This window comes from Ischnura elegans, chromosome 9 (genome assembly GCF_921293095.1).
Source record: "Ischnura elegans chromosome 9, ioIscEleg1.1, whole genome shotgun sequence".
Lineage (NCBI taxonomy): Eukaryota > Metazoa > Arthropoda > Insecta > Odonata > Coenagrionidae > Ischnura > Ischnura elegans.
This window is the reverse complement of record NC_060254.1, coordinates 34,198,872-34,225,453: the sequence shown is the minus strand read 5'-3', so window position 1 is coordinate 34,225,453 and position 26,582 is coordinate 34,198,872. Positions and strand designations below refer to the sequence as shown.

The 26,582-nt window shown below is 36.5% G+C and overlaps 3 protein-coding genes across 8 annotated transcripts; 1 reads left to right on the top strand and 2 right to left on the bottom strand.

The window, feature by feature from the left end:
• Window positions 1–4,474: 4,474 nt before the first annotated feature.
• Window positions 4,475–9,952, bottom strand: LOC124166030 (sorting nexin-24-like). The gene is made up of 3 exons (XM_046543609.1): window positions 9,194–9,952; window positions 8,901–9,082; window positions 4,475–8,773 (listed from the first exon to the last, which is right to left on the bottom strand). The coding sequence occupies exons 1-3, from the start codon at window positions 9,338–9,340 to the stop codon at window positions 8,611–8,613; spliced, it is 492 nt and encodes a 163-aa protein (XP_046399565.1). The 5' UTR covers window positions 9,341–9,952; the 3' UTR covers window positions 4,475–8,610.
• Window positions 7,272–8,000, bottom strand: LOC124164916 (glucose-6-phosphate exchanger SLC37A1-like). Its single transcript, XM_046542146.1, has one exon. The coding sequence runs from the start codon at window positions 7,998–8,000 to the stop codon at window positions 7,272–7,274; it is 729 nt and encodes a 242-aa protein (XP_046398102.1).
• A 99-nt stretch (window positions 9,953–10,051) lies between the features above and the next one.
• Window positions 10,052–21,404, top strand: LOC124166028 (alpha- and gamma-adaptin-binding protein p34-like). Of its 6 annotated transcripts, none has more exons than XM_046543608.1 (7): window positions 10,052–10,130; window positions 10,303–10,424; window positions 10,529–10,719; window positions 16,154–16,277; window positions 18,101–18,262; window positions 19,826–19,987; window positions 20,807–21,404. In XM_046543608.1, the coding sequence occupies exons 2-7, from the start codon at window positions 10,358–10,360 to the stop codon at window positions 21,022–21,024; spliced, it is 924 nt and encodes a 307-aa protein (XP_046399564.1). In that variant the 5' UTR covers window positions 10,052–10,130; window positions 10,303–10,357; the 3' UTR covers window positions 21,025–21,404. The 6 variants fall into 6 exon arrangements, with proteins under 6 accessions (XP_046399564.1, XP_046399563.1, XP_046399561.1 ...); XM_046543607.1 differs by having other exon boundaries at window positions 10,069–10,171; XM_046543605.1 differs by having other exon boundaries at window positions 10,072–10,200.
• Window positions 21,405–26,582: the final 5,178 nt, after the last annotated feature.

Genomic DNA, 26,582 nt, shown 5'->3' with positions numbered 1-26,582 from the left:
CAATTTGTCCTCATTTCCCATGTACATATAACTCAACTTTACTTTAAGATTTTATTAGGAAATGTCTGGAAAGAGGGAGCTTCAGACCAGCTCGGCCTGAGTTAATGCATGAGCTGAATTAGTTTATAGTGATGTCACAACTCCTTCCTCCTCTACCTATGGGTGGTTCAAACCTTCCCTGAAACTTTATGGAGAGTCAGTCTTAAGTGAGCCTCTCGAAAGTAAGGTCACCCAAAATCGTAGAAAGGGGAGCGATGTCGGAATATGACAGTTTTCATTCTCATTTAATGTATTATGTATTTTTGGATTTATTAAGATACATACTCAGGTCTACTGTTCAAAACCTTCTTGAACTCATGTGACTACATAGGTTTCCGCAGTGTTCAGGTTCCAATTTCTCCAGGTTTCCGGTGCAACCGCGTCGGTTTGTTGGTGATGACAACAGTTTCGCTGTCACTGCTGCCAGTGTCTTCAGGTCGAAGATGAATGTTGTCATCACCAACAAACCGACACGGTTGCACCGGAAACATGGAGAAATTGGATCTTGAACTCATGTTTGGCATTTTCTTGTATGAATAAAGTCTATTAGTTCAATTGTTGATTTGCACTAGCTTTCTATTAACATTTTGGTAAGATATTCCTGTGCTTCATAAGTCATCCATATCACATTACGTATTTACATTTTTCCTATTGCATTCTTTCCTTGGTGAGTTCTTTGGATTCATTCTGTATCATTATTTTTAATATACCACTTTGTATTTGAATTTTAGGTTTCTTTACTTTAACCTATGTATTATTTTTTGCTTGGGATGAGCATTTATTTTTAGCAGGTCCACTTCATTCTTTAGGATTAGTTGTTATAAGTATGGCCTATAATATGTAATTTATAACAAACTTAAAATTAGCATGTAAGCTTTTATTCTGGTTGAATCTTCATGAAATTCCATTATTAAAGTACAGCTATTGTCACCTATTTATTTATCCTAAAATTCTTTTAATACTACACTAGTAAAATTAATGGAAATTATTAAGGGAATTCATGATATGCAATAAGTTTTCTCAACGACACATTGACGTAAAAAATAAATTCCCTGGTTAGTTATTCATTAATGTACCTATCCTGGAAAATAATAGTACATGTTTTAGCCTTCAGAAGTATGCTTGAATTTAATATTTTGATTTGTGTGGGCACACTGAATTAAGACTAGCAGACATGTAATTGAGAAGGAAACAGTGGTTGGGGGTTCATTGTTATGACTGGCTATGACAGGAAGAGGTACCTTAGTGGGAAGGCCTAATGTTTTTGGGGTGAAGCAGGAATTGAGTGGTAGCAGTATTTGAGCCACTCAAGCTTAAGTTGTGTGGGTTCATCTTCAGCTGAAATCAGTGAGTAATGCCTTTACTCACATGGGATTAGGGAAGGGATCCCTCCATTGGTGCCTCCGATAATGTAAATTTGCTGCTAATTTTTGCAATTATGTAATGCTACCTATACCCCAGCTGCTGCTCTCTCTCGCACTCTCATTTGTCGCAAGTTGAAGCTTTTATCATTACACCCCATCCATCACAATATACACATCATAATACGCGCAACTACGCAATGTCTCCCATTCTTTGTTTGTCCTATATGCTGGGGCATACATAAGGAGGGGGCCTAAGCCTCCCTGTGGTGAGGAAAATAAAGAAAAAACAAGTTGCATATCATACCTGTCCATCATATAATTCCCTCGAGACATAGCCTGGCTCTGCCATGCTTTATTATGGAGCAGGTTCTCTATGTCTGTGTTCCCCAGCCCTTAGGGCCTGGTTACACGATGCAGTAACTCATACAAGTGAATGTCTGAACTAATGAATGAACCCAATAATGCTCCGAGTAACCTCCCAACTTGTGCAAATGCATGAACAGATAATAGAAGCTGTTCTATTGGTTCATGCATTCACACGTGTTCTGTTTCTCCAAAATTGTTCATGAATTCACTCATTAACTTGTACATGTTAATATACCATGTGACCAGGCCTTATAAAGTATGTGGACCGTTAGTGCTGATATCTTAAAATTTGTTGCCCACCGCCATGTCAGTAGTAACTCTTTCTCTCCTCCTTGACCATAACTTTATTCAAATTACAGTGGTACAAGTATTTCAAAATTGCTTTAGACTCAAATTTGCTGCTTCTCATTCACAATCTCAATTTATTGGAAAATTTGCTTGTTGTTTTGTGGATTTGTTCTGTGGATTATGTACTAAGCGGATTAAGGGGGGGCATGTGTCCCTCCCTCCCAGACGCTTAGAAATAGGCAAGATTTTTAATACAAATATTATTAAATTTTATATTTTGACACAAAAGATAAAAATATTAACTCATTAATAACTTTGATATTAAAATTAAGAGTATGTTTTTACAGTAATTGTTGCATGTAGTTTTTAATCCCAAATATGAGAAGATCGTTTGCTTGTAAAGCCCTGGTGCCCCCCCCCCCCCCCCCCCCCCAGAAAAAATCCTGGATCCGTCCTTGGCATCGGCCATGAACTGTTATTACACTTCATTATAAAGATTGTTTTCTACCATATTACCTTCTGTTCCTGAATTAAAAAATATACTTATCGATTGTTTTTTTGTTAGTAAATTAGGCTCCCAGAAAATTTTTGAGTGCATGTCATCCATCAACAAGTTCTGTAAATGATGACTTCGATGGAATGGAAGATGTGGTGAAATCTAATTATCCTTTCCATGAGCAGCTCCCCTATGGCAGTGGTCCTCTGTTAAGTACCATTGTATACCTTTAAATCTTGGATGCCTTTGAACCTTTCACCCACCCTCAGTGACTCAGGTAAGTTAAATGTCAACGTTTGTTTGCTTAAAATCACGCTGGTCCCTAATGTAGGTGAGTTTAATTGATGTAGCTGCATTTCACAGTGGAAAAAAATTCTACTTGATTTCAATACTTATTTACCTACATTTATGTATGTCTACTGATGAAGGGGATCGGGTTGGTGCGGTGGTTAGTGTTGGCTTCCCACCCGGTGGGCTCAGGTTCAAATCCCGGCAGTGGCAGAGAATTTTCAGAGACTGCCCGATCCCTGCTTGAGTGTTGTGTGGAGGACATCTCAAGTGCAACACTCCGTCCGTCGGATGGGACGTTATGCCGTGGTCCCCTTGGTGCCTTTCGTTAAGAGCAGGCTAATGCCGATGCTGGGTTTCTCTCCACCCTTCCCTCATGGCGCGAATGACCTCAGTTGTTGGTCGCCTCCTCCAAATACCATACCATACCATCTACTGATGAAAGTAGTTTTCTTTTGAGTTGGAAATTTTTAATCAGTCATCTATAAAAATTGGAGATGAGATATTTAATACTACCAAACCTAAGAGTTGTGTAAAAAATCAGTTTATAAATCTGATTGAATTGATACCGTTTGATACTGTCATGTTGATTACAATTGGAAAGAAATCATCATAAACTCATCTTTTGGTTGACATTTTTAGAACGATACAGACATTTGTATAATAAATGAAGTAGGCCATGATACACTGAGGGAGGAGCGCATCAAAGACTTAATATATCATATATGATTTGGAGGAGAGTATATTTAAAGGCCTGGTTACTACTTGTAATTGAAGAGGTGTAGTAAATATATGTATGTATGTATGAAAAATCAGTATTTATAGCCACCCTGTTAGTGTGAGTGCACAAAAAGAAAATATAACCTGTTGTAATTTAGTTCTTTTTCATCAAAACTTTTCAAGCAAATTTATGTAACCTCAAGCAATTCATTGCATCAATTAACCAGGCCTTACAATATGATTTTTGGAGTAGTTATGATGGATATTGGTGAAAGAGAGACATTATAGAAAGACAGGTGATTTGGGCCGGTGCTGCGAATGAAAGTTTAATTTTATGATCTCGGTGGAGTTGGTTTAACATTTGGTAGTACACATGTATTTTATGTATTGTATATTTTATCTTATGGTATATAAGATTTTTCAAAATTAATTTGCATTAACTTTTTGACTGAGTCTGGAATACAGGATGATGCTTAGGGAATTACAAAGGAGAATTAAGTGAAATAAGAATAGAAAAACAACTACACATTAAAATTGGGAAGAATGTGATAAGAAGGGACACCCTCAAAGTTATCAAAGAAAAATAGACAGTATGAGGAACAAATGGTATTGTACTTGGAGATGGTGACCTATAGCTGAGGTTATTTGAACAATGAGGGAAGGTAGGAGAGAAGCCATGTCGACATTTGCTGGTCTTAAAGAAAGCTGCCAAGGGGACCACGCCTTAACATCCCATCCGACAGATGGAGTGTTGCACTTATCCTCTGTACAACATTCAAGTAGGGATGGAGCTATCTCTGAAAATCTTCTGCCACCACTGGGATTAGATGAACCAACATTAGGCACATGGTAAATAGAGAGTGGATTTGAGGCTTAGAGGAAAAGGATATTATTATACAAAATAATTTCATTCTTCAGAAAGCATTCATTTTAATGTCACAATTCATTCTTTTTCCACACAATCACATCAATCAGAGCTTGAAAAAATCATTCTGCAAAAAACTACAGTTTTACCAAATTGACCCTAGGTGGCAAAACAAAAATAATTTAATCAAAATTTCATTCTGCATCTGTTTATCACTATAGTCATTGTTTGCAAATGACCCTTTGCTTTGGCTTAAATGTCTATAACTGAATTTTCACATTTAACAAATACAAATCCTTTGAGCTTCGATAATGGCTGTGCATAACTATGAGAACTAGTGCTTAGAGTGATACATTTTAACATTTACATTTTGATCTCTTATCATTATTTTTGACACATGGAAAATAGTTAATATTTTTAATGGATAATGTTAACCGTTTCCTATCACTGTAAAGAGGATACATTTTCAAAAAATAAACTAAAGGCAATGAAACAGATTTTGGTGGTCATGAAGTAGCCTGTTATTTAAGAAACACACTTATTGCAAAATTCCATCGATCGAACCATTTCTATGCATATTTTATAAATTTCATTAGAATAAATCTCCACAATTATTGAGAGCTTAGAATTTTTTTCCATGCAAATTAAAACCAAAGTATGAAAATGTTGTATAACCTCTTAGTTGATTGGCATATCCATTAGTTCAATTACAAAATATCCAGCACAGATAAGAACATCTACACCAGAATTGGGTACAAATATTATCAAGGTGTTGCAAGTCATGTTTACTTGAGCAATCTTTTAAAAGTGATTGAGCTACTACATTGCAGTACACACCACTTGAGATTAAATTGTTACCTACAAAGAGTATTCAAAGGTAAGAAAAATATTAAAATCTTGGTTACACCTAATAATGACACCCATGGTTAAAATAAATCCCACACCTGATGAATAATTCTTCCAGAGCACTAGGCAGAACAATGATAGCTGTATACTATTAACTTTCACACACAATTACTTATACCCAGAAAAATAGGCAAAAACTAAACAGCTAACTTGTATTCGCCTTGTTTCATTCTATTAAAGCATCAAACTTTTTAATAACTACTTAATGATAATGCAATCCATGGGTATTCACACTTACAGTTTCCATAATCCCTTTCTTTCAAAACAATACATTTTAGGCATACACACCAAAGGATAATATTCATTATGACACATCACTTGACTGGGATACAAGTTGAGCCGTAATTCAACTGTTGCACGCTTAACTTTGTGGAGTACTGCAGTCACCCAGGGTGAACTGGAGCCTTATTTCAATAAATAAAACCTCACCAGCTTCAATGTTATAGAACAATTCTCAAGGGTATGAACTCAAATACCCAGTTCAATTTATCTTTGCAGGAGTGGCTAAAGCAAGAGTGGGTAAGCAAAGGGAAAGTTTCACAGCAAGAGAATTTTCCACAGCTGATCAGAAGATAGCAGGCATGGCTTAGTGCTTCGGATACTATCTCTCTCAGACATCCTTGGTCTAAAAATCACGAATTTCTAGCAGTATTGGCAAACCTAGTAATTGACCTCCCTGGGCCTCTGTGAAGGGATTACCCTCAATTCCCTCCAATCGAGTAGGTCTATCGTAAAGGCGATGGGCCAGAAATACCTGTGGCCACTCTTGACTCATGCAGTTTGTTTGAAATACATGGGAGACGAGTACATTTGGCAAAATTAAGTTGCTCTGGAGCTCTCTCACGATACTTCCCCCTCCCTCATTAGCGAAACGCACCAACGAGAGTCCAGGTTCTCACAAAAGGCTCCCACCCCCACTTCCTATAGCCACACCAACAGAGATAAATAGAAACCAGGTAAAGTATTGAACCAGGCGTGGTATTTGTTAATAAACAATTCATTTCTTAGAGAATAAATATTTAGAGAGGAGCTAAGATAGTAGCCAAGCCACTTCTACCTATCCTTACTTCAACTGCTCAACACACCATAACGGGGAACAAGATCACAGCGGTGAAATAGTCTCTCTCTGACCATCAATCCATTCCATATCCTCAAGAGAGATTGTTGAACCGATGTTAACGCAGCCTCTGCCCATAGGCATGACTACAATGAGATGTTCTTTTGGCATTCATTGACGCAGCAAAATGATTCATTCCCAATCAAGATATGCTTAACCCAATGAAACATTTCCAATCAAGATATGCTCAACCCTTTGAAAAGTTACACATGGAGAGGCAAATCAGCTAGCTGCCACACCATCAATTGAGATATTTGCAGACATTGGGATTCTGCAAGTAATTATTGCGATAGATTTCATGGCTGGGAGGACCATTCTCGTATGCCCTGGCACTGAGACCTTTCTTGGTCCATTTTGCCACTCCCATGTTTATTAACCTGCCTGCTACTTGCAAACAGCAGACAAGAGCACCATAATTCAGGTATGAACGGTCACCCATCCACCCTCAGTAAGGACCCAACACTGCTTAACTTGAATGACCTTAGGAGAACTAGTGTGTCAATGTGGCTAGGCCCTCACCCCTAAACTTATGTAAAAGAGATATCTGGAAACATCTGTTGAGTTTAAAAAGCACTAAGTACACTACAGAAATCATTGAGTGTGTTATCTAGCTAGCTTAATAAGTAATAGCACTCATACATGTTATTGATATGCATATTAACTGGAAAAGAGGGCAATATAATAAATAAATGATTACCAAAATGGTCCTCGACATGATAAACTCAACAACACAAAACACTTAATAATGGCTGATGCAAAGGATAAAACATTCGAATGAGATGGTTTGCAGCCGAAGAGCCCAAGGGAATGATGTATGACAAATTACACAGAGTCTTCCACGAGTAACGCATTCATACGTGACATTCTCCTTTGCATTGCAAATGCTCTCATAATTGCAAATGAGCCTAATGATGATAAAAAAATTATCAAAAGGAAAACGGCATCCCAGCTAAATTTATCCACCACAAATGCCACCAAAGGCCCCTCAATGACAGCACCAAATGACCCAAATCCATTTATCAATCCCGTCACGGCTGCCCCAGCATTTCTTCCCCCAGATTCTCCGACAGATATTGCAACTGAACCACCCAACAGACCATCTGGGCCACAAACAAAGGCTCCGGCAGCCATCATAAACAAAGTGTTGTAGGAAACACCCCAAGTTGCAGTCAGAGTGAACAAAATGAAGCTAATAGTTGCTGCAACAGATGAAAGCCAGATGTGCAGCAGTGCACGATGGGACTCTGTACTACTCAAGCGATCCGCCACAATGCCAAGAATTATACTTCCTGCAACTCCACCAACGTCAAACACTGTTGAATACATACCAGCATCTGATGTGGAGTAATTTAGAGACTGAACTAAGTAAACTGGAAGCCAAAGATACATTGTGTAACGCACCAATTTCAGGCAGGCCATAGCAATTGACAGTTCAGCCACTGTTGGTATTTGCCAAAGTTCGCGCAGATGGTGCTGTTGCCTACCGGATCCTGCACGTAAAGACTTCTCAGGAAGAACTTCCTTGCCAGGTATCACCAAGCCACATTCCATGGGGGTTTTAAAAGAAAAGAATGTACTAAATGATAGAAGCAGAAGGTAAAGAGATGTGGGGAAATAAACAAATCTCCAACTATAGTTCTTCATGAGATAAACAGCCACAGCTGATGCTATTATACTACCACCAAAAGCACTGGTGGAAACTGCACCAAAAACAGAGTGCAAATTTGAGTCAGGGAACCATGAGCTAAGAAACTTGCCACACGATGGCCAGCAGGGACCCTGAGCAACACCACTCATGAATAGAAGAAAGAAAAGCATGTAGAAATTGCTCCATGAGCCAAAGGTTACCATTGCTGACCCTGCGAGGAAGAGGCAGGAGCTAATAGTTATTTTCGATCCAAGTCTATCAGCGACTGGTGCAAGTACAATTTGAAAAATAGCATATGGCAAAAGCATTGCTGTATCCAGCCAACCCAGATGCATATTAGAGAACTTAAGCTCATTTTTCATACTATTTTTAATAACCCCGAGTGGTTTTCTGGTAAGATATGTCGAGGCATACGTAATCCAAACCATCATAAAGATGATGGTTTGAAGTACTTTCAATTTCTTCGATGCTGGAGACAACATTTTGGCCAAGTAGTAATTCCAATGCAAAATTTCAACTTCCACAATAAAAATCACCAAACATAGCCATTAAGGTTCCCTCTACAGCAGAATTGGATAGCCTCCAATTTCTTTCAGAATCTATGAAAGGGTCCTTTTTGTATACGTAGATAGGTTGGTGTTCAATAGAATATTCTTCTTCCACAGCACTTAAAGACCTGAAATAAAGGAGCGAAAAGGGCCTGAGAAATCAATTGAATATGACTCTTCCCTCAAATAACTTATTACGAAGAAATACAAAAAATCCTTGGATTCAAATCGAGCGAGACCTCGAAGGAAACTTACTCCACACTATGAGAAGGCTTCTGAATTCCAAGGAAGGACAACACTTTGCTTCGAGTCGGAGTATATTTCAGCATGGCTTGGAGATAAAATTCTAACGCCTGTTTCCTTTGCTCTAAAACCTTATGATTAGAGTTGCGTACTCGCTTCGGGGGAAAAGGAGCCGTTTCATGCTGTTTACGAAGCTGTAAGGAACATAAATCCAATGAGAAACTGATTTTAGCAGTATTACATACCATTAACAATCTGACACAATAAATTTTATATGCAAGATTAAACACCGAAAATTTCCTCACTTCTCGATGAAGACTGTGGAATGCACTGTATCTTTTCTCGACCCGGTAAATTTCACCACCGTCTATAACCTCGACAACGTACACATAAAATGGTTTTCTACTTAATTTCTCCACTAAACGATACTGAGGAATGCGAACCTTGATCATTACATTTTAAAATTATACAAATTTTTGAATAAATAGATTAGTTTCACAAGAAAAAATTATACGCAACTACAGATAATACATGGATCAATCGAAGGGCAAAACAAGTTAACAAAATTGATGAGGTTGCGTACGGATCATAAAAATGTCAGTTATTGAATAAATGGATAAGTAAAGGACGAATAGGAATGGTAAAAATTACACAAGCCTTGCGAAAATTCCTTAGTTTTACAAAAGAAAAAAAGCAATAAATAGCCACTTTAGAAACACACGTAGTTCATTAATATTTCTAGCATTGAAAAGTCACGTTTACCTGTATTTGACAGCTATAATTAACCCGAGACCTTTCTTCTTTTAATAGTGCAACCAAATAAATGACCAAAACCCTTCAAACTATGCTCTTACACATAAATCCACACTACTTGACACGTACTATTCTTGGAAAAAAAACACTGAGGTTTCAACGAGCACTAGTCTTACTCATAGTGATATCACGAGGTTTATTTGCAATAGAGTTGATAAGATAACCAGAGTACCACGATTATGCCTGCTATCGAAACTTCCCCTAAAAAAAGAACCCTGATGAACCCACTGGGCCCACCCTTCTCAACATTCTCTAGTTTGTTTTGACATAATTTTTCGAATCGAGATAATTATTCGATCGCTCATTTGACTGCGATATCTCGATAATTATAAAATGAACTCAACTTGCGCTACTGCGCGCCTGTTTACGTTCGTATGTGGTCGTGGAAGAATAATGTCTGAATTTTCAGTAATCTAGTTTTTGATGCTGGTTCGTGGCACTCCACACGTTTGCGCTTGTTTTTGCTCACAGTATGAAGAGGTTCTGAAAATCTGTTTCCGTTTGTTACCTTCTGCACTGGCTTTTAGTAATTTCTTTGTCAAATGGTTGTGGGCGGAAAGTTCACTGGGCACTTTCTTTTTAACCATTGCTTGTATTTCAGTTCTGAGGCTTGCATGTGAATATAAGAGTGAATTTTGTGCTATTTTTATGCGACGATGGACACCCTTCCCGCCGCTGTTGTAGTTAGTTGCACGAGCAGGGATCCGAATGAAATTGTAAAGTGTAAGTACACATTGACATGAAGTACCCGTCGTAATTAATTTGAAGTATTCAATTCTTCATCACAATTGAATTTTTTATTTGTGAATTTGATGCTATTTTTTCAGTGATTTTGAATGAAGATGAACTTCCAGGGCCTGACATGATAGGAGATAACATCAATGCTTATAAGTGGAGTATTGAAACAAAGTATTATAGTACAGATATATATTTGTGCTCGATGCTTCGGAAGGCTCTGGAGAGTCAGGAGTTTTCTGCTAATGTCGAAGCGATCATTATTTATTTCGACTCATTTTTGGTAATTACTTTCACATAATTATTATTTTCCAGATGACATCTTTAGTTTGTCGCTGTTGCGTCACATATTGTCGATATCTTATAAGAAGAGCAACGTTATCATTGTGTGAAGTCGTACATTGTGGCTTGATAAATGTTTACACACACGCTATGCTCCATTTCATGGCTTTGCCAAATGAAGCCCCCTCTTGGCAGAATCTTCCTCCATTCATGTGATTTTGTGCATAACAATAATAGACCGAAGGCTCTTTTTTCAGCTGTAAGAAAATGTACAAAATCTTCAAGGCCATAACTTGCAGGGAAGGCTGAGTTCAAGCCCCACTGAAAAACACTCTTCCCCAACATTTTATCTGGACCTGGCCTTGTTAATGAAATTTCATGAATCTGAGGAAGAAGCAAACGTCAGGATAGGGGCAATGCTTGGATTAATGTTTATGCCTTACTCAAGCTATCAACTTTGGCTTCGTTTTAATGTGTAGACATTATCATCGTTTTGGTTTTTCTTGATTTTGTTTTTTGCAGCATGCAGAGTTTAACATTTCTGCATGCATTTCATGGCCTCTTCACATAGGTGTGTTTTTGCACTAACCAGTCAAAACCGTTATGCTTTTATGGTCAGACCTTGACTGCATGGGCTGTCCAGTTGGAGGTTCAGGTTGGATTCAAGATGTAAGAATGCTGAGTGCCATATATGGGATCGAGGTGTTGGGAAACCGGCTGAAAATAAGGATTTATTAAACTTAACGTTACCTTAAATCATAATAACTAACCACACTTAAGGGATAAACATACCACACTTTCCTGTTTTCATTCCGATCAGCTATGTGCGAATCCTGCTCGGGGGAAATTTCTGCTGTGTAAGACGTATGGAACTGTCATCTATCTGCTTTGTAACCACTGATTTGTATGTGCTTTCGAACTGCTTTGGATTTGAAACATGGTACACAGCAGTTTATGCCAGCATAGCGTCCTACATGTCATCAACTCATTTGTACACCTTTCTAACTCATATGTAACACATTTTGACTTGCTTTGAATTTCCATTGGGAACTGGTAAAGAACACATTTTCAACATTTGGAACTCATTTGGAATTAACATAGGAACTGATTTTTACTACTCGTTCGTCTGTTTTGGAACTCATTTGTACCAGTCGGTCACCCGTTTTGGAGCTCATTTGTACACCATGAAAACTGCTTTGTAGCAGTTCAAGGTGGCTTCTAGACTTCCCTTGAAAATTATGGTGGTCTGTTTAGAAAATTTAGTCTAGATGACAATGGCGTTTTGAAGTGCGGTAGTAACTTCATCTCATATTAGTGAATAGCCATCAAGGTCAGTCACTGCTCCATGAGTAGTCCCATTGCATTTTCAAAATTAGCCATAAGCGAACATCCTTCCAACTTGGCGGACTCGGCACAGGATACATACTGCTAAAATAATAGAGTGGTAATAGGGGGGTAAGTGGCTTTGGTGGTCAAGGAAGTCCACATCGAGAGCTCAACTCCGGTCTTACGTGGTCATTCAGTGTCCATTTCTGAGTGAAATACCTTTTGTTTCTGGATATTTTTTCTTGAAAACTGTAATGTTAAATATCTGATGCAAAATGCATGAAAAGGCCTTTATGGATACCTGAACTTGTCTCAATACCACGGCATTGAAACATATTTTCGAAGGAGGGATTCATTTTTGGCAAAAAAAGGCCCAAAATACGGAAAAAAAGATGAAGATAAACCATTGTCTGAGGATCAGGAAGAAAATACATCGACCGGTATGTGTTATGTGTATAAATCAATGCAAAATAATACTTTTCCGAAAATATTAAAGAACGAAAGCATTGAAAATAATTTGCAAAAAATACAGTAAAATTCAACATTTATGTGCAAAATATACTTCGAAAGCATGGACATTGATGTTTTTACAATAATAATCTACTTGGAAATGTGCCAAAAAAATGCCATTATTAAATAAGGTTGCCATGAATTTGCTATTGAATACTGTATTTTACGCAGCCATGATTCTCGGTACGTAGAGAAGATAACCTTGTCCCAGTACAAAACGGCCCCAAAAATACAATTTAAGCAACAAGAAAAATAGAATAATTATTATTTACACTCATTCGAGAGAACATTTTGGAGTCCCGTTTCCATTAACTGACTTACGATTATTTCTTAATCCATTCTTTCATATTCCATTCATATGCTATGCATTTTATATTGCATATATTAGAGAATTTTTGTTTCTCAAGCAAATGAATCAGACTGAACTTGGCCATGGTATGCTGGCAAGTAGAAGACAGTTCCAAAACAAATGATGACATCTATTAATCGCATGGAATTGTTAAACAGGAATTGCAAACGTATGGAAAGCAGTTACACATGAATATTCTCAGTACACAGCTGTTACAATATGAATGATGACGTCTGGAAATCCTGTCTTATCATTTAAAATGAGTTCCAAATGTGTGGAAAGCTGTTCCACACAAACACTCTGTACAAAGGAGTTTGAAGGGAGATTGCAAATTTTTTCATATTTCCAAGTTTTGGTTCAAATGAGTGGAAATGAGTTCCACAGCAGTTCCATCACAGATTTTGGTGTTTCAAAACAGTTTCAAAGGAGTTGGAAAGCAAAATTTTTTCCCTGAGTGGTGATGATGCGTCATTCATGAAAGATAAGCCATTGTTTATGATAATGGCTCAAGTCTAACTCCTTCGTGGTTTTTGGTGAGTTAGTGACTTTTCCCTTTATCAGAAAAAAAATGGTATGCTGATTCAGTTTTGTTCCCTGTATTATTAAGATTATGGAGATAAAATTTTTATTTGGAGAAATGTGTGAGTTAGTGGTTGCCTTTAATTCAATCAGATTTTTACGGTTGGCTAGTTAGTGATTTCTCTCGGACATCGAGCTAGGTTTTAACGTATCACAGCGATTAAATTCAATGTAAATATCACTTGACACTCTGTTTTTTTCTCAATCCTATGGTCATAAAGACACATGCATCAGTTTTCACCTCCAACTCCGCATGATCTGTAAAAAAAGCATGATATTAAAAAAATTTGAAATGGAGTGCCTTAACTGGCAGCCTATTCTTGTCTTGCAACTCACCCTTATCTAAGGGAATTTGCAAGTCTCCTGTGGCATAGTTCACTTTTTTTTCAACCACCTGCTGAGAATATTAGCGAAATCCAGCCTTGTTTATATTGCCGGGAATTATTAAACAAAATTAAACAAACGGAGATTATGTTACAGTGAACAAGAGGCAACCTTTTCAGTAGGAATGGCAAGCGAAACGAGACCAAAATGTTTCATGTCGACCCAGACGGAAACAAAAATATTAGGCCTAAGTTTAGTTTCATTCCAGCATGAAATTAAAATCATCAAAGAGTTTAGTTGAAACCCAGGACGAAACTTTACTCCCAGTTATGAAACTAAATTAATCAAAACTCCGCTGCTTGTAGTTAAGTTTTGATCCCAGAAGTTGAATGGAGGGGGATAATAGGGAATAGTTTCGACCCATTTTATGACATAATATGGAGAGGTTAAAACATGGAGTTTAAAAATTGAATGGTCATTTTGCGTTCACCGTTATCCTGTTTGTGGTCAAAATATGAATGTGCCATGCATTGAATGGTGGTTGACCGAACCTCGACTTCATTCAACCATACTTTGCATTGAGAGCAGTAGCGGATACAGATGGGGGGCGCATGGGGCGCGCGCCCCCCCCCCCTTGCGGGTCCGGCTGTATTGCCGAACATTGCAAAACCACAATTGTAACTATTTTATATCATAAGATGGCATTGTCTTTTACATGTTTATAATCACTTTGAATAAAATTTTCATATACTTTGCCTGTGACTTGATCATCTCTTGTATAAACGTAAAAGTTAAGACAACTCAAGATATGTTGCGCCCCCCCCCTTGAGTTTTTTCTGTATCCGCCACTGATTGAGAGTATGGGTCAAAACTAAACTGTTCAAAGATGAAGCAAATGGTCCCTCGGGTGTGAAATGTAACTTGTGTTTCGTTTCTTCCCAGAGGCTTAGTTTAGTTTAGACCCAAAGTAGTTCTGACTCTGATTTCGTTCCAACCCTGAGTTTAGGTCCCCGGGTTTAATTCTTTTTCATTTCGTTTCTCTATGTCGCTTCTGGGAACAAAACTATTGAAATTTTACCGGATTCGAATTGCGTTTAGTTTTGATTGACCTCCCAGCTATTCAGAAATCCTATGGAGAGTCACTACCTCTTCAATTTAATAAAAGACTGCTATGGTTAGAATGCATTCCAAATGAGGGGCTCAGTATTAGTGCCATCTTTCCTATCCTATTATGGTATTTTGGAAAAAAAATTCAATTAACCTAGTCATTAACGTTGTAGAGCTTACAGCAGTACTGATCAAGTTCCACTGGAGTCATTTGTTTTGGAATAATAAGAATGACTAATAATTATTAAATTTGGAATAATGGGAAGAATATTTTTCTGCTTCGATTTATTACAAAACTTCACTACAACCTAAGTTTTGGGGAGGATTCTCATCATCAGGCTCATTAGTAATGTAGACATAGAATTTATAATCCCTTAATCTTGGGAGAGGTAGACTTGGGAAGGAAGGAGTTGGGTTTTTGATGTTGTGGAGTTCGGTGTTTGTGGGGAGAGATCTGTCATAAGGATGTATCCGGGATTTTTTCTTGGGGAGAAGGGGGGACAAGGGTCTGACAGCCAAAAAGTCTTCACTTATTTGTGATTAAATACAGCATATAACAATTACTGTGCAAACTATTCTCTTTATTTTAATATGAAAGTTTTCATTATAAATTTAAATGATAGAGGCTCCGTAATACACAAAACAAAACTAACGTAATGATAAAGTAATAAAAATCTTGTCTATTTTTTAAGCATCTGTGGTGGGGGGGTGAGCCCCCATCCCACCCTCCTAAATCCACCTATGGTTTATAATGAGAATCATGGCGAACCTGGTGGGGACTCAAGTGAGCAAGTTTTTTTTAATGAGCTTTGAATTAGGAAGATGTTTTTTGGCTCAGAAGCTTATGTGATGTTTTTATCAATACATAACTTTAACTTTTTAATTATAATGATCCAATTTAAATATTTTTTTTTAATCTTCACCTTAAAAAACATACTTTTTGTAATACTTCACCCTCCCTCCACTCCTTTATACCCTCACCAACTGCCTTGAGTGTATTTAAGATATTGCGACCTGTTATTTGCTCCTAGGTAATTCCTATGAAATAGATGAAACATGGGTTATTAAGCATTGTGTGGAATATATTAAGTCTAGAATATATGAGTAATTAAGTAAAGATGTTTGCGTAGTAATGATTTAGTGATTTCATTGAAAATAATAATTTCACATTTTATTCTAATATCATTATCCTAGAATGCTGTCATAAGTATTTGTATTGTATTCAATTGGTTATATTTAGGTGAATGGGCTGGAAGTTGTTGAAAGCTGGATGCCTTTTACCAATGTCTTTGAGTCAGAGATTAACATTCTGTTGTGTGAAAGGTGTGGGGAAGATTCTTCTGAAGGAGTCAGTAAAATAAAAGGTGAGATTAAATGGTAGAAGTATACTCTTTTCAGTATTGATTGGTGATGCTTCATGCAAAAACATTTTGAAAACCCTGTCAACTGAAAGTTCTACTTTTTCGCTGAAAAGTGAATTCATCTTTTTCCCTAAGTGTGTGTCCCATCATTATTCGGTTCACTTCTACCTATTATTTGTCTGCTGTCTAGTATCCCATATGAAGGGTTTGTGTTTGAATTTTCCGTAGTAGTGGAGATTTCCTTGAACATTCAAAATTTTAAAACCACTCTGTCTTCTCCTGTGAATTCTTGAGACAATCAGCAACTTTGCCGAAAAAGTGCGGCTGATGCGCAGTAAAAAAAGGCTTACATTAGAAATAGAAATGGAATAGAAATTTTATTCACCTGCTAGGTCTTACATGATGTAGACATAGGCTTTGTCATATTATATCTACTCCTAAAAATACAGAGATTAAACGTTCATATTCCGTAGGATTTGAAATTTTCACGTTGGCAAATACAAACATGCAAAATTACAATAGTATACAATATATAAGTAGGTTTTGTGAATGATAATATTTGCAAGTTTTTACTAATTTACAATTTTACAACATTTTACAAATTACAATTCCTTTTAGGTTTTTAGAAAAAAAGAGAATTCATCAACAGTATAAAAAACTTCACTGAGTAATAAGGTTTTTACTTTCCTTTTAAATTGCCCAAGGGATGTGATATTCCTGATACTCTGGGGTAGAATGTTGTACAATTTTTTTCCATTATGGTACGGACCATCACTGCATAGTTTTGTATTTCTAGTTAAGACATGTAGTTTATCACTAGATCTAGTTTTATAGCTATGGTACTCGTTGTTTTTAACAAAAAAAATTATGTTTCTTTTTATAAATACCAGTATGTTAAGGATGTATAAGGAGGATAAAGTCAATATTTTCTATTGCTAGTAGTGTTGTTAGTAGAGTTAGACCCTCATATTTCATTGCTCTAGGCAGATCCAGTTTTTTTTAACTTAGCGTACCAACTGTTTTCTTTTTTACAAAATCTTTTTAAATTCTTGTGCTGAACCTTGTCAATCCATTATTCTCTCTGAATGCCATATTTGCAAATGGAAAACCATGGTTGCATGATTTATGTGCGTGAATATTTTAACTCTTGTCTAAATCATCAATGGAAATTTATTTCTATATTTTTAATGATTTTATTCTTGTAAAATCACCAATATTCCACCTTTTTACTAAGCATTAAATCCAAAATTATTATCACTTTATGGCAGGCACTTTTTTGAAGAGCTGGTGTGAGTAGCAGTTCCAAAAAAATTGTCCGTTGCAAAAATTTGCCGAATATCTTTTTTAATTTCTGAATTTTCTGGACCATACTTCTCAGCTCCAGCTTACCTACTAGTCATGTGTTTGTGGGGTTATATATTAATTTCACAATCAGTGCACACCTTAGCATCATCCATTTATCTCATGTGCCAGTTCTATTTAAACTTCACTTTCTCCAAGAGGCACTAAATAGCCTCTGTATGGGGAATTCAGTCTTTGACTTTTCTATTTTATTCTGCATTTTTTCTGTCTCTATGGCATATTATCAGGGAAAGGAAAACTCTAAAAAAATATGTGGATATTAGTCAAAGAGAGTTTTTATTGTATGATCAATCTCAGTATCGTGGGTATGAATGAATATAAGCCACTTTAGCAATTTTTATTATTGCAAATTCTTTTTTGAGAAATGTCTCAATTTTTTATTTTAAATTCAGAGATGACAATGGATACTTTCCTATTTTTTTCCTACATTGTTTTTTTTAAATAATTTTATAATTTATTTTCAGCTCAGGAATGGTGTGTGAAGAATGGATTTGAGTTAGTAGAGTTAGACCCTCATGTTGCTTCGGAGGATGAGGAATATGAATTGGATTTTCAGGAGACGACTGGTATCAAAAGAGTTGTACAAGCATTACATGCACATATGTGGCCTAATCTTGTACTTAAAGGTTTGTCATAATTTCTCTCTTTCACATTTTAGTATTTGATTACCATATTTTCTTGCCAATATTTCGAGATGGTGGTGATATGTTCCTCCTACATGGCAGTTGTTTCGAGGTATTTGGGGGGTCAGGCTTTGTTTACATTGTTATTGACTGTTTTGATCTATACATATGAAGTATATCAAGATCTGTAAATATCAATTAAAAGGGGTTTTAATGTAATTATTGCTGAAATGTATTAAGTACAAGATGATATGCGCTGCAGAAAATTCACAAATGCAAAGGTGGAAGACTATTTCTTCACCTGTCAATAAGTACTCGTGATTCAACGGTGTCATTCCTCACTTCAAGATGTAATCATGAGTATCAGAATCAATGATTTTGGGGTTACTCCACAAAACTCAATGACAAGTAGATTAGGTTATTGAAAACCATTGATATTGCTGTGCTGGCCATTTTAATTGAAAGAATTAGAAATTGTATTCCACTAGAGAGCAATACCACAAGGCCTTCCAGTTCAGGATTACTTGCATAATCTACTATTTTTTTGCCAGCAGTCATTTCAGTTTGTTGAGTAATCTACTTGCAAAAATATTTGTCATATGTTTTCTTAATATAATTCCATCTGTAGAAAAATATTTTGTCGCTGAGCTGCAATGTAAACTAAATGTAATGCTGAATAAGAAAAGCCATGCTTTACTCAAATTACGAGAGAATACATAACAATTGCATACAGAATGAGTAGAGTTGCATGACTCATTGGTCTCTGGTCTAGTGGTCTCATCTCAAGAGCAAGTAAAAAAAAAATTGAAGTTGTTCTTTTGTCGTTGAGGATTTTCCTCTGTAAATGAGGAACCTTTTACATTGTCTCATTGCTGGGTCTGAAGTACTCATAAAAATGTACCTGGTGATGGCGAAGGTGATTCGCTGAAATGTGTCGTACGATAATAAATACTGTGGACATGGTAAACTTTTTCATTTTCAGTTATCATTGCAATATGTTCCACAACATCTCACCGAACACCGTTGAATACATAGTTAATATGACTCGACTTAACTGGACACGCTCTAGTAGTTATGACTTGACTTAACACTCGACTCGAGATCAAAAATGTACTCCCATAACCCTACTTTGAACTAAAGTCATAAAAATGGTTTGTACCATCAATGTCTGTTGCAGTGCTGAACTTCAAATTAGGAAAGCATGAAACATAATTTTTACAATTGGGACTTTTACAGGTTTTGGGTCATCAAAAAATGAAACTTGTTGCATAAAAATTCAACTACATTTTATTCTCCTTGAAATTAATATCAGTCCAACTTATTTTTATTTTATTCCCAAGCCACTGAATGCAGATCATATCGGCCATTTTATATTGGGGTATTCAACAAATTAAACAATAGCATGTGCACAAACAATCATGCACTGGATAGGAGAAACCTACCCTGGCAGAAGTGTCAGGCGAGGACTTTATCCTGCTGCCACTGAGGCCAGCAAGTGATGATTCATGATTGTATCAATTACGTACAGGATCAAGTTAATGAATGCATATTTCCTAAATATTTCAGAGGGATCACAGCAAATTTCTAAAAAAATGCAGAATCTGCTCATCGGAGAGCCATCACGAGATAATGTTGTGCAGGAGGAAGAGTCATCTGTGGAGAATGGTGGGGGATCAACTGAGACCAACTCAACCAATAGCCATGCACCTATTTCTCAGGAAATAATTGGTATGGAATCAAAACGGCTTGTAGGATTATAATAAAAATAATATCTTTATTGCCCAATGATTTTCAAAAAGCAAATATAGGGCAAGTCAAAATGATACATATAATTTTATCAGACATAAAGCACATGGGATACATCAGTAATAGATCTCAAAAGCCAATTTGAAGACTTCTGCAGATGCAATAGTGATTATTTGGTTTTCTGAAATTCATTCTGTTCGTTTATCTCTCTTTAAACAATATTTTGCAGCACCTCTTTCCAGCTGTTTCAGGTCAGCTAAACTGAGCTCAGCTCAAATCATTTGGAGATAGTAGAAGGAAGTCAGGCAAAATATTGTTTTGGTAAAAAAAAATAACATGCAGAATAAATCCTATAGAACAATGATCATTGAAGAATCACTTTTGATTTGGTTTGGATGTTGACTGTCCCACTGTTAATATCCTTAAAGACGCAATAGGGCAAAAATTTCCGAATATCTCTACATCATAAAAAAATCATCCAATTTATGTTTTCAATTCTAAATAATATCCTTGGGAAGTGTGCTAAGAAATAAACATGTGTGTAAAATGTACTACTAAGTAATATTTTTGGTTTTTAATTGCCATATTTAATAACCTAAAGGGTAATGATAAAAATGTTTAAGCACATTTTTCTGTTAAGTATTGAATTTTATGATCAGTGAGTATGACTTGACAACATTGCATATGTTAAGACTGCCATCAGTATAAATGCTCTTTTCTCTTTTTCCAAAATGTGTGAGGTAATTCTTTAATGTCTACACATTCATATTCTACTTCATTATATGTTCTTGATGATTACAGATAGGATGCTTTGTGGATCCTTGGAGATGTCAGGTGATGAACTTCCAGATAGTTATGGAGATATTTTGGAAAATCTTCATGATATGAAAGAAAGAGTTCAGGGCCTTCCCTCTGAGCAGAGGAAAGCTGCAGCCGAGAAAGTGGTAATGGCATTTTGGCGAGCCCTTGGTGGAGAGGAGGATGAAATAGCTGGTTTGAGTGACCCAGAGGAGACGTGATAGTATTTGAATTGTCAAGCCACATTGAAGCAGGGGTCTCCAAATGGTGGCACGTTTGGCTATTATAGGTAATTTTCCAGTAAGTTATTTCTTCTCATCAATATACTAAGGTGGATACCATTCATGAAGGTTTTTATTGATTGTCATAGGTTTTGACTGTATATATTGCCAAGCCTGTACAATGTGTATTAAATTAATAATTTACTGTGATATACAGGTTAATCACTAGCCTCATAGCTTTTATTCATCCTGATACCCAGGATTTCATATATTATTAATTGGCCCTCTAAATTTGGGCTTTAGTTCTTTATTTGACTGTTGGTAATTTGATGTTTAAGTGATGCAGGTGTAATGTTGATGGAATAAATATTTACCATCTACTTTAGTGTTCCTTCTTAATAATTTTAAGGGTAACTTCATCATAAGTAAATAAGGTGTATGGAAATTGGCAGTTATCTGCGTTGTCGGCGATGTGGAGTAGTAAATACATAATATGTATTTCTGTTTTCCTGTATATATTAGTGCACTTAGGTGATCAATACCTGATGTTTTCAATATTATTGCAATATTTAACAAAGTGATAATGTCCAATTAAGGGTGGGTGTTATAATGTGATTTATTTCTATTCTACCACGTGAATGGCATTGAAATTCACATTAATTTCCGTGAGAAAAAATTCCCCTGGACCAGGAATTGAACCTTTGGCTTTCTGAGCCACCAACAGGCTCTGAAACATCTCCAACTTTGATTGAATTGATACACACATAATAAGGCATAGATTTTTTCAAAAGGTGGACCCTATGTGACGTAGGGAGTATTTTTTCTGTATGAATGGCATGGAATACCTATAACCTGAACCTTAAGCCTTTTGATTGATGTAGCAAATGCTTCCTAAGCATTGATTGAGACTTCGCAGGTCTTCAGCTGGTCACAGGCTCCATGTCTTAGGATATTTTGATAGGAGAACTTGCTTTCTATCTGTAAGGCTTGAGTCTCTTCACAGTTTTAGAGATTTTAGTTGAGAAACAAATGATTGTGAACTATAAACCCAGGTGGTAATGAGTCCTGAATGGGGAGATTTCTGGTTTTGCATTCTTTTGCAGTCCTATAGCTGTGACCCGCTAGTTGTGAGTTTGTGATGTCATCAACTTATCCCAGGATGAAGTCAAAGCCATTAATTTTTCACTGCAAGTAGCTCAGGGATTAGGTGATTTATCAAAAAATAGAGGTCTCTTTTATTTTTCCAACTATCACTATCTATAACAGAATGAAATATGTGAATGAGCTCATTGTGTGCAGGTATATAAGGGAGGGAGGAATGAGGTGAAGGTGTTTGAAGAGGCATGGAGGGAGATGGTAAGATTTTGTTGGGTATGTGAGGAAAACCAAAGGTAGTGAAAGGAGGGAAGAATATTAATTCATCTCTGCCTGAGAGTTCGAAATATCAGCGGTAGAATGGGAAGGTGCTTGTATATGAATGCAATATGCACACAGTTTAAAATGCTTACATTTTACCTTCTGAGGGTTAGCAGCCGTTTGGCTGCTTGACTACAGCTCTACATCTCTCTGCTTTCATCTTAAGTATGCCAAAGGTTATGCAGTTTGTGTCGTGCATTACATACTTTTAATATGTAGTCCATTTTCTGCTCTTCCTTTGCATTTTAGCCCCTCAGTATGTCCTTCAATGATTCTGCTTACAGTCCACCATGACTAAGAATGTATCCCAAGAACATGGATCTTCTCTTTTGAATTTGCTTCATCTTTCCCAGCTCGTCTAAATACCTCTTCATTTTATTATCATTTAGTCATCACAGTCTGCTTCTTCTTCTAAACATTCTGTATTGTTATCTACTTTTTATATTTCTTCTAAATATTTTTTCCTTATTTTTGCAACTTCTTTTTCATCGTATACAAGGTTTGCTTTCTTGTCTCTTATGACCAAATTTAAACAAGTTCTTGAGCTAGGAGTCAGTGTTTGAGATTGATACTCAGGTGGAATATCATTTTGCTGGGAAAATCATGGAATTTCCTTCTAAATTATAGCATTATCAATCATTCCAGTGATTGTTTGTTGTTTAGCCCCCTATTCATTTGTTAGCCAGTGTGGACAAGCATCTTCCTGCTCTGCCTTTCTTACCCACTTCTATCCTCCCTTCCTTTTTCTACCTGCACGTTATTGTTGAAAATTTGGAGACATGTGGATAACTGTTAAAAGTTTACCTTCATTATAGTTGAAATTTTAGAGACCTGTGGACTTGCCAAAGGTTGAGCAGCTCACTGTGCAAGAGTGCACGTTATACTTGAAAATTGAGGGTAATTCCTCCCAATTGTCTTGGTTGAAATCTAATTTGAAGTCCACATAGAAATCTTCTCTTTCCTAAGTCTAATTTCTTATTAGCCAGTAGTTAATTTGCTGTCAACCCAAGCCTTGCATTTTTCATAGTTGTTTAGCATAATATTTTCGTCTATTAGAAGTAAAACATTCACAAATAAACTATATTTGTCTAAGTTAAATTAATTAATAATCTGCACTGACATCAGTCTTTATTACTTTTGCTTGTCTTTATGGGTCAGTAGTGTATGTCAGCATTGGATTTCCATGGTTTCTTTACTTTAGAGAAATTGTCTTCAGGTCGTAAAAGATGGCTCCTTCTATATCATTTGAAGGCATATCTTGTAATGTAGAGAAAATGTTGCAATGCCACCCTTGTCAATGAATCAGCACCAACCATTGAAGTAGACACAACTAGCAATGGAACCCTTCAATTGAACCATGTATGTTTTGGGTCAGAAACTTTTGTATGAGTTTTCTTCTCATCAATATACTAAGGTGGATACCATTCATGGAGGCATTTATTGACTATCATAGGTTTTGAGTGTATATTCAACTGTATGTTCAAATTGGTATACTGCAGGTGTCATAGGACGGTTCAAGCAAAAACATACAGCAATCCACATCAGAGAATGGCAATGAGGTATGGATGGGGCATAATCCCTCCCTTCCCAAAAGCCAAGTATTATCCATACTATATGAGGGATTTAATCGTTCAATGCTGCTTGCAATTCCATTTTTATGTTTTGACCTTATTGTCCAGTTAAAACTTTGTGGCCTCTGAATGCACAGAACTTGAGCGAGTATAAGTGCCCATGGAGGGGGATAACTTTAAAGGGGAGGCAAAGCACATCAGACTGAGGCAAATGGAATGGCCAACAAACTAATTTTTAGTTAAATTAACTCTTAGTAGCCTAGATGTCTAATTCAACATGTCCTACCTGTGTATTTAACCTATTATTATATCAAACTTAAGAATCCAATGAGAAATGAATGAATAGTGAAAGCAAAATAACAAAATGAAGCTGCAAATGTAGTCAGGATGGCACCAAATACAAATGTAGTCAGGATGGCACCAAATACTTGTGCTTTGAATGAAGCCCCAAGTGAGAATGGCTACTTATGCCTAAACTCATGTGTAATGGCACTTCTTCAAAATAAACTCGCTCAAGCCAAAAACCGATGTCTTTACAAGGGACATCAAATTTTAACTGAAATGTATTCTGCCTACCTTGCGCTCAATTTCTTCTCCAGTCTTTTTCCTTGTTCATCCCACTCATTTCTTTCAATTTGCCTTTTAACTACCAAAAGTGTGAGCATATTTCACTGCTATGCATAGAAGGGCCATATGAAATATTTTGTTTGCAGCCGATCCCTCGTTTACATTGATATTCATTACTGTTTTTTGGTGCAATTTTACTTTTTTGCTATCACAAATTGTTGTGGTTAAAGTTTGGAAAGTTTTCATCTTTCATGCTTTATAATTGCTTGTAAATTTTTGTGGCATTGCTTGGTAAATGAATGACATTGGCGGTTGTGAGATTTAATGCTTCTGGCTTTCTTTTAGGAATTGCACGATTGATTTGTGCATCTTGTTTTCGTGTCTTCCTTTGATTTCTTTTGGAGTATTTTTAAGCTTAAGATGGAATGCTTGCACATTATTATTGAACTGAAAATTAACCTTGCTTTCCAGTGCTGGCTAGTGCTTATGTAATACATGCAGGAAATGCTTATTAAGAATGTTTCAAAATTTGGAAGTTGGCTCTCAAGAATTAAGGCTAAGTTAATGAACAAGCTGGCATGAAATGCTTGGTGCATGAAGTTTCCATTCCCACCTAAGAAGCACTTTATTCCCATAGCCACCTATCATTGGCTATGCAGGTGTGTAAATATCTGTTTGACTCTTTTTTTGCATTTGGATCAGTGGCTTGGTTGAAAGCTCCTGTCCTATGGGGCAAGTCCTTGGTTTGGATAAGGTTATTTTGCAGGCCTTGGTGGCACCGGGGTAAAGCCCCCGACTGCTAACCAAGAGGTCGTGGGTTCGAATCCCACCTGGGTGGCTTGACCATCATCCAGGGCATGGATGTTTGTGATTGTCAATCAAGTTAATTGTAAGAGAGGGCAGTCTTTTCCTAAATTTGCTTGAATAATAATAATAATTCTATATTATTCCACTAGCCTGCCATGCTCCTGGGGGAATAATATTGCATATCTAAACCAAGCATAGATCACTCTGCCTGCCGACTAATGGGTCCTGGGTGTCAATCCAGAGTGAAGCCTTGGGGCACTCCGAGTCAAAATATCTTTGTGTGAAATCCCCAGGGAAAGGACTGGCTCCCCTTCCTTGAGTTGAAATTTTTTTAAATATTTTATTCCCTAACCACTGAAAACAGCATGTATTGGTTTCTTCAACAATTTAGGTGTAGGATTGCATAATTGATGACACTTTTTGCGAGTGAAAACAAAATCAGTGAAATTTGAAAAAGCACCACCAAAATCATGCATCGAAGGTCAAGTAGTCGAGTAAGTCAAACCTTTTATACAGCGAGTAGGGGTCGACTGCAATTTTGAGCAGTAATAGGATAGAAACAGAGAATTCACAATGAAATAAGATTTGTATAAAATTTATGACTTAATGACATCAGGAAGAAATATGAATATTTATGTATTTGGATTAGGGTTTAAATGGATTCAGGTTTAATCAAATTTTGAATATACCCCTTCACTAATCATTTTCATTCTGATGGCAGTCTCACCAAATAATAATAGCATCAAAACTTACCAGGTCTCCTAATTGTACATAACAGTACTCTTTCATGGACATTTAACTTCTTTATTTGTAGTGTCCTCTTCTTTGTCCCCTATGAGTTGAACCTTTTATTCCCAGGGAGTTCTTGCACTGGTATTCCAGCTTCTCTATCCTTTTAATCTGTGACGCATTATCTTATCATGCACTAAATTTGATTCTTACTTCGATTTTTGACATTCAACTTCCTTTGGAATAGAATGTTGTTATAATATTTTCCATTTCAATGTCCTACATGACTCTTCTCTATACTTCTACCAGCCCAATAATTCTAACTGTTAAAAGTCATTGTTCATTTAGCTGTTCATAATATGCAAAACCTTGAATCAACACTTCAGCTGTATTGTGGTGCCATTTTTGTCACTGCCCCTTGCATGTTGAACAAATTTTTCAGGTTTAGATGTTAATAAAAGACCTAAA

Excerpts from the sequence above, each read along its gene's own strand:
- LOC124164916 (XM_046542146.1), bottom strand. The coding sequence starts at position 8,000 with ATGGAATGTGGCTTGGTGATACCTGGCAAGGAAGTTCTTCCTGAGAAG.
- LOC124166030 (XM_046543609.1), bottom strand. The coding sequence starts at position 9,340 with ATGATCAAGGTTCGCATTCCTCAGTATCGTTTAGTGGAGAAATTAAGT. Across the intron at positions 9,083-9,193 it reads TCCACAGTCTTCATCGAGAA|CTTCGTAAACAGCATGAAAC; the intron begins GTGAGGAAATTT and ends TGTTCCTTACAG. Across the intron at positions 8,774-8,900 it reads AAGCCTTCTCATAGTGTGGA|GTCTTTAAGTGCTGTGGAAG; the intron begins GTAAGTTTCCTT and ends CCTTTATTTCAG.
- LOC124166028 (XM_046543608.1), top strand. The coding sequence starts at position 10,358 with ATGGACACCCTTCCCGCCGCTGTTGTAGTTAGTTGCACGAGCAGGGAT. Across the intron at positions 10,425-10,528 it reads TCCGAATGAAATTGTAAAGT|TGATTTTGAATGAAGATGAA; the intron begins GTAAGTACACAT and ends CTATTTTTTCAG. Across the intron at positions 18,263-19,825 it reads GCCTAATCTTGTACTTAAAG|AGGGATCACAGCAAATTTCT; the intron begins GTTTGTCATAAT and ends TAAATATTTCAG.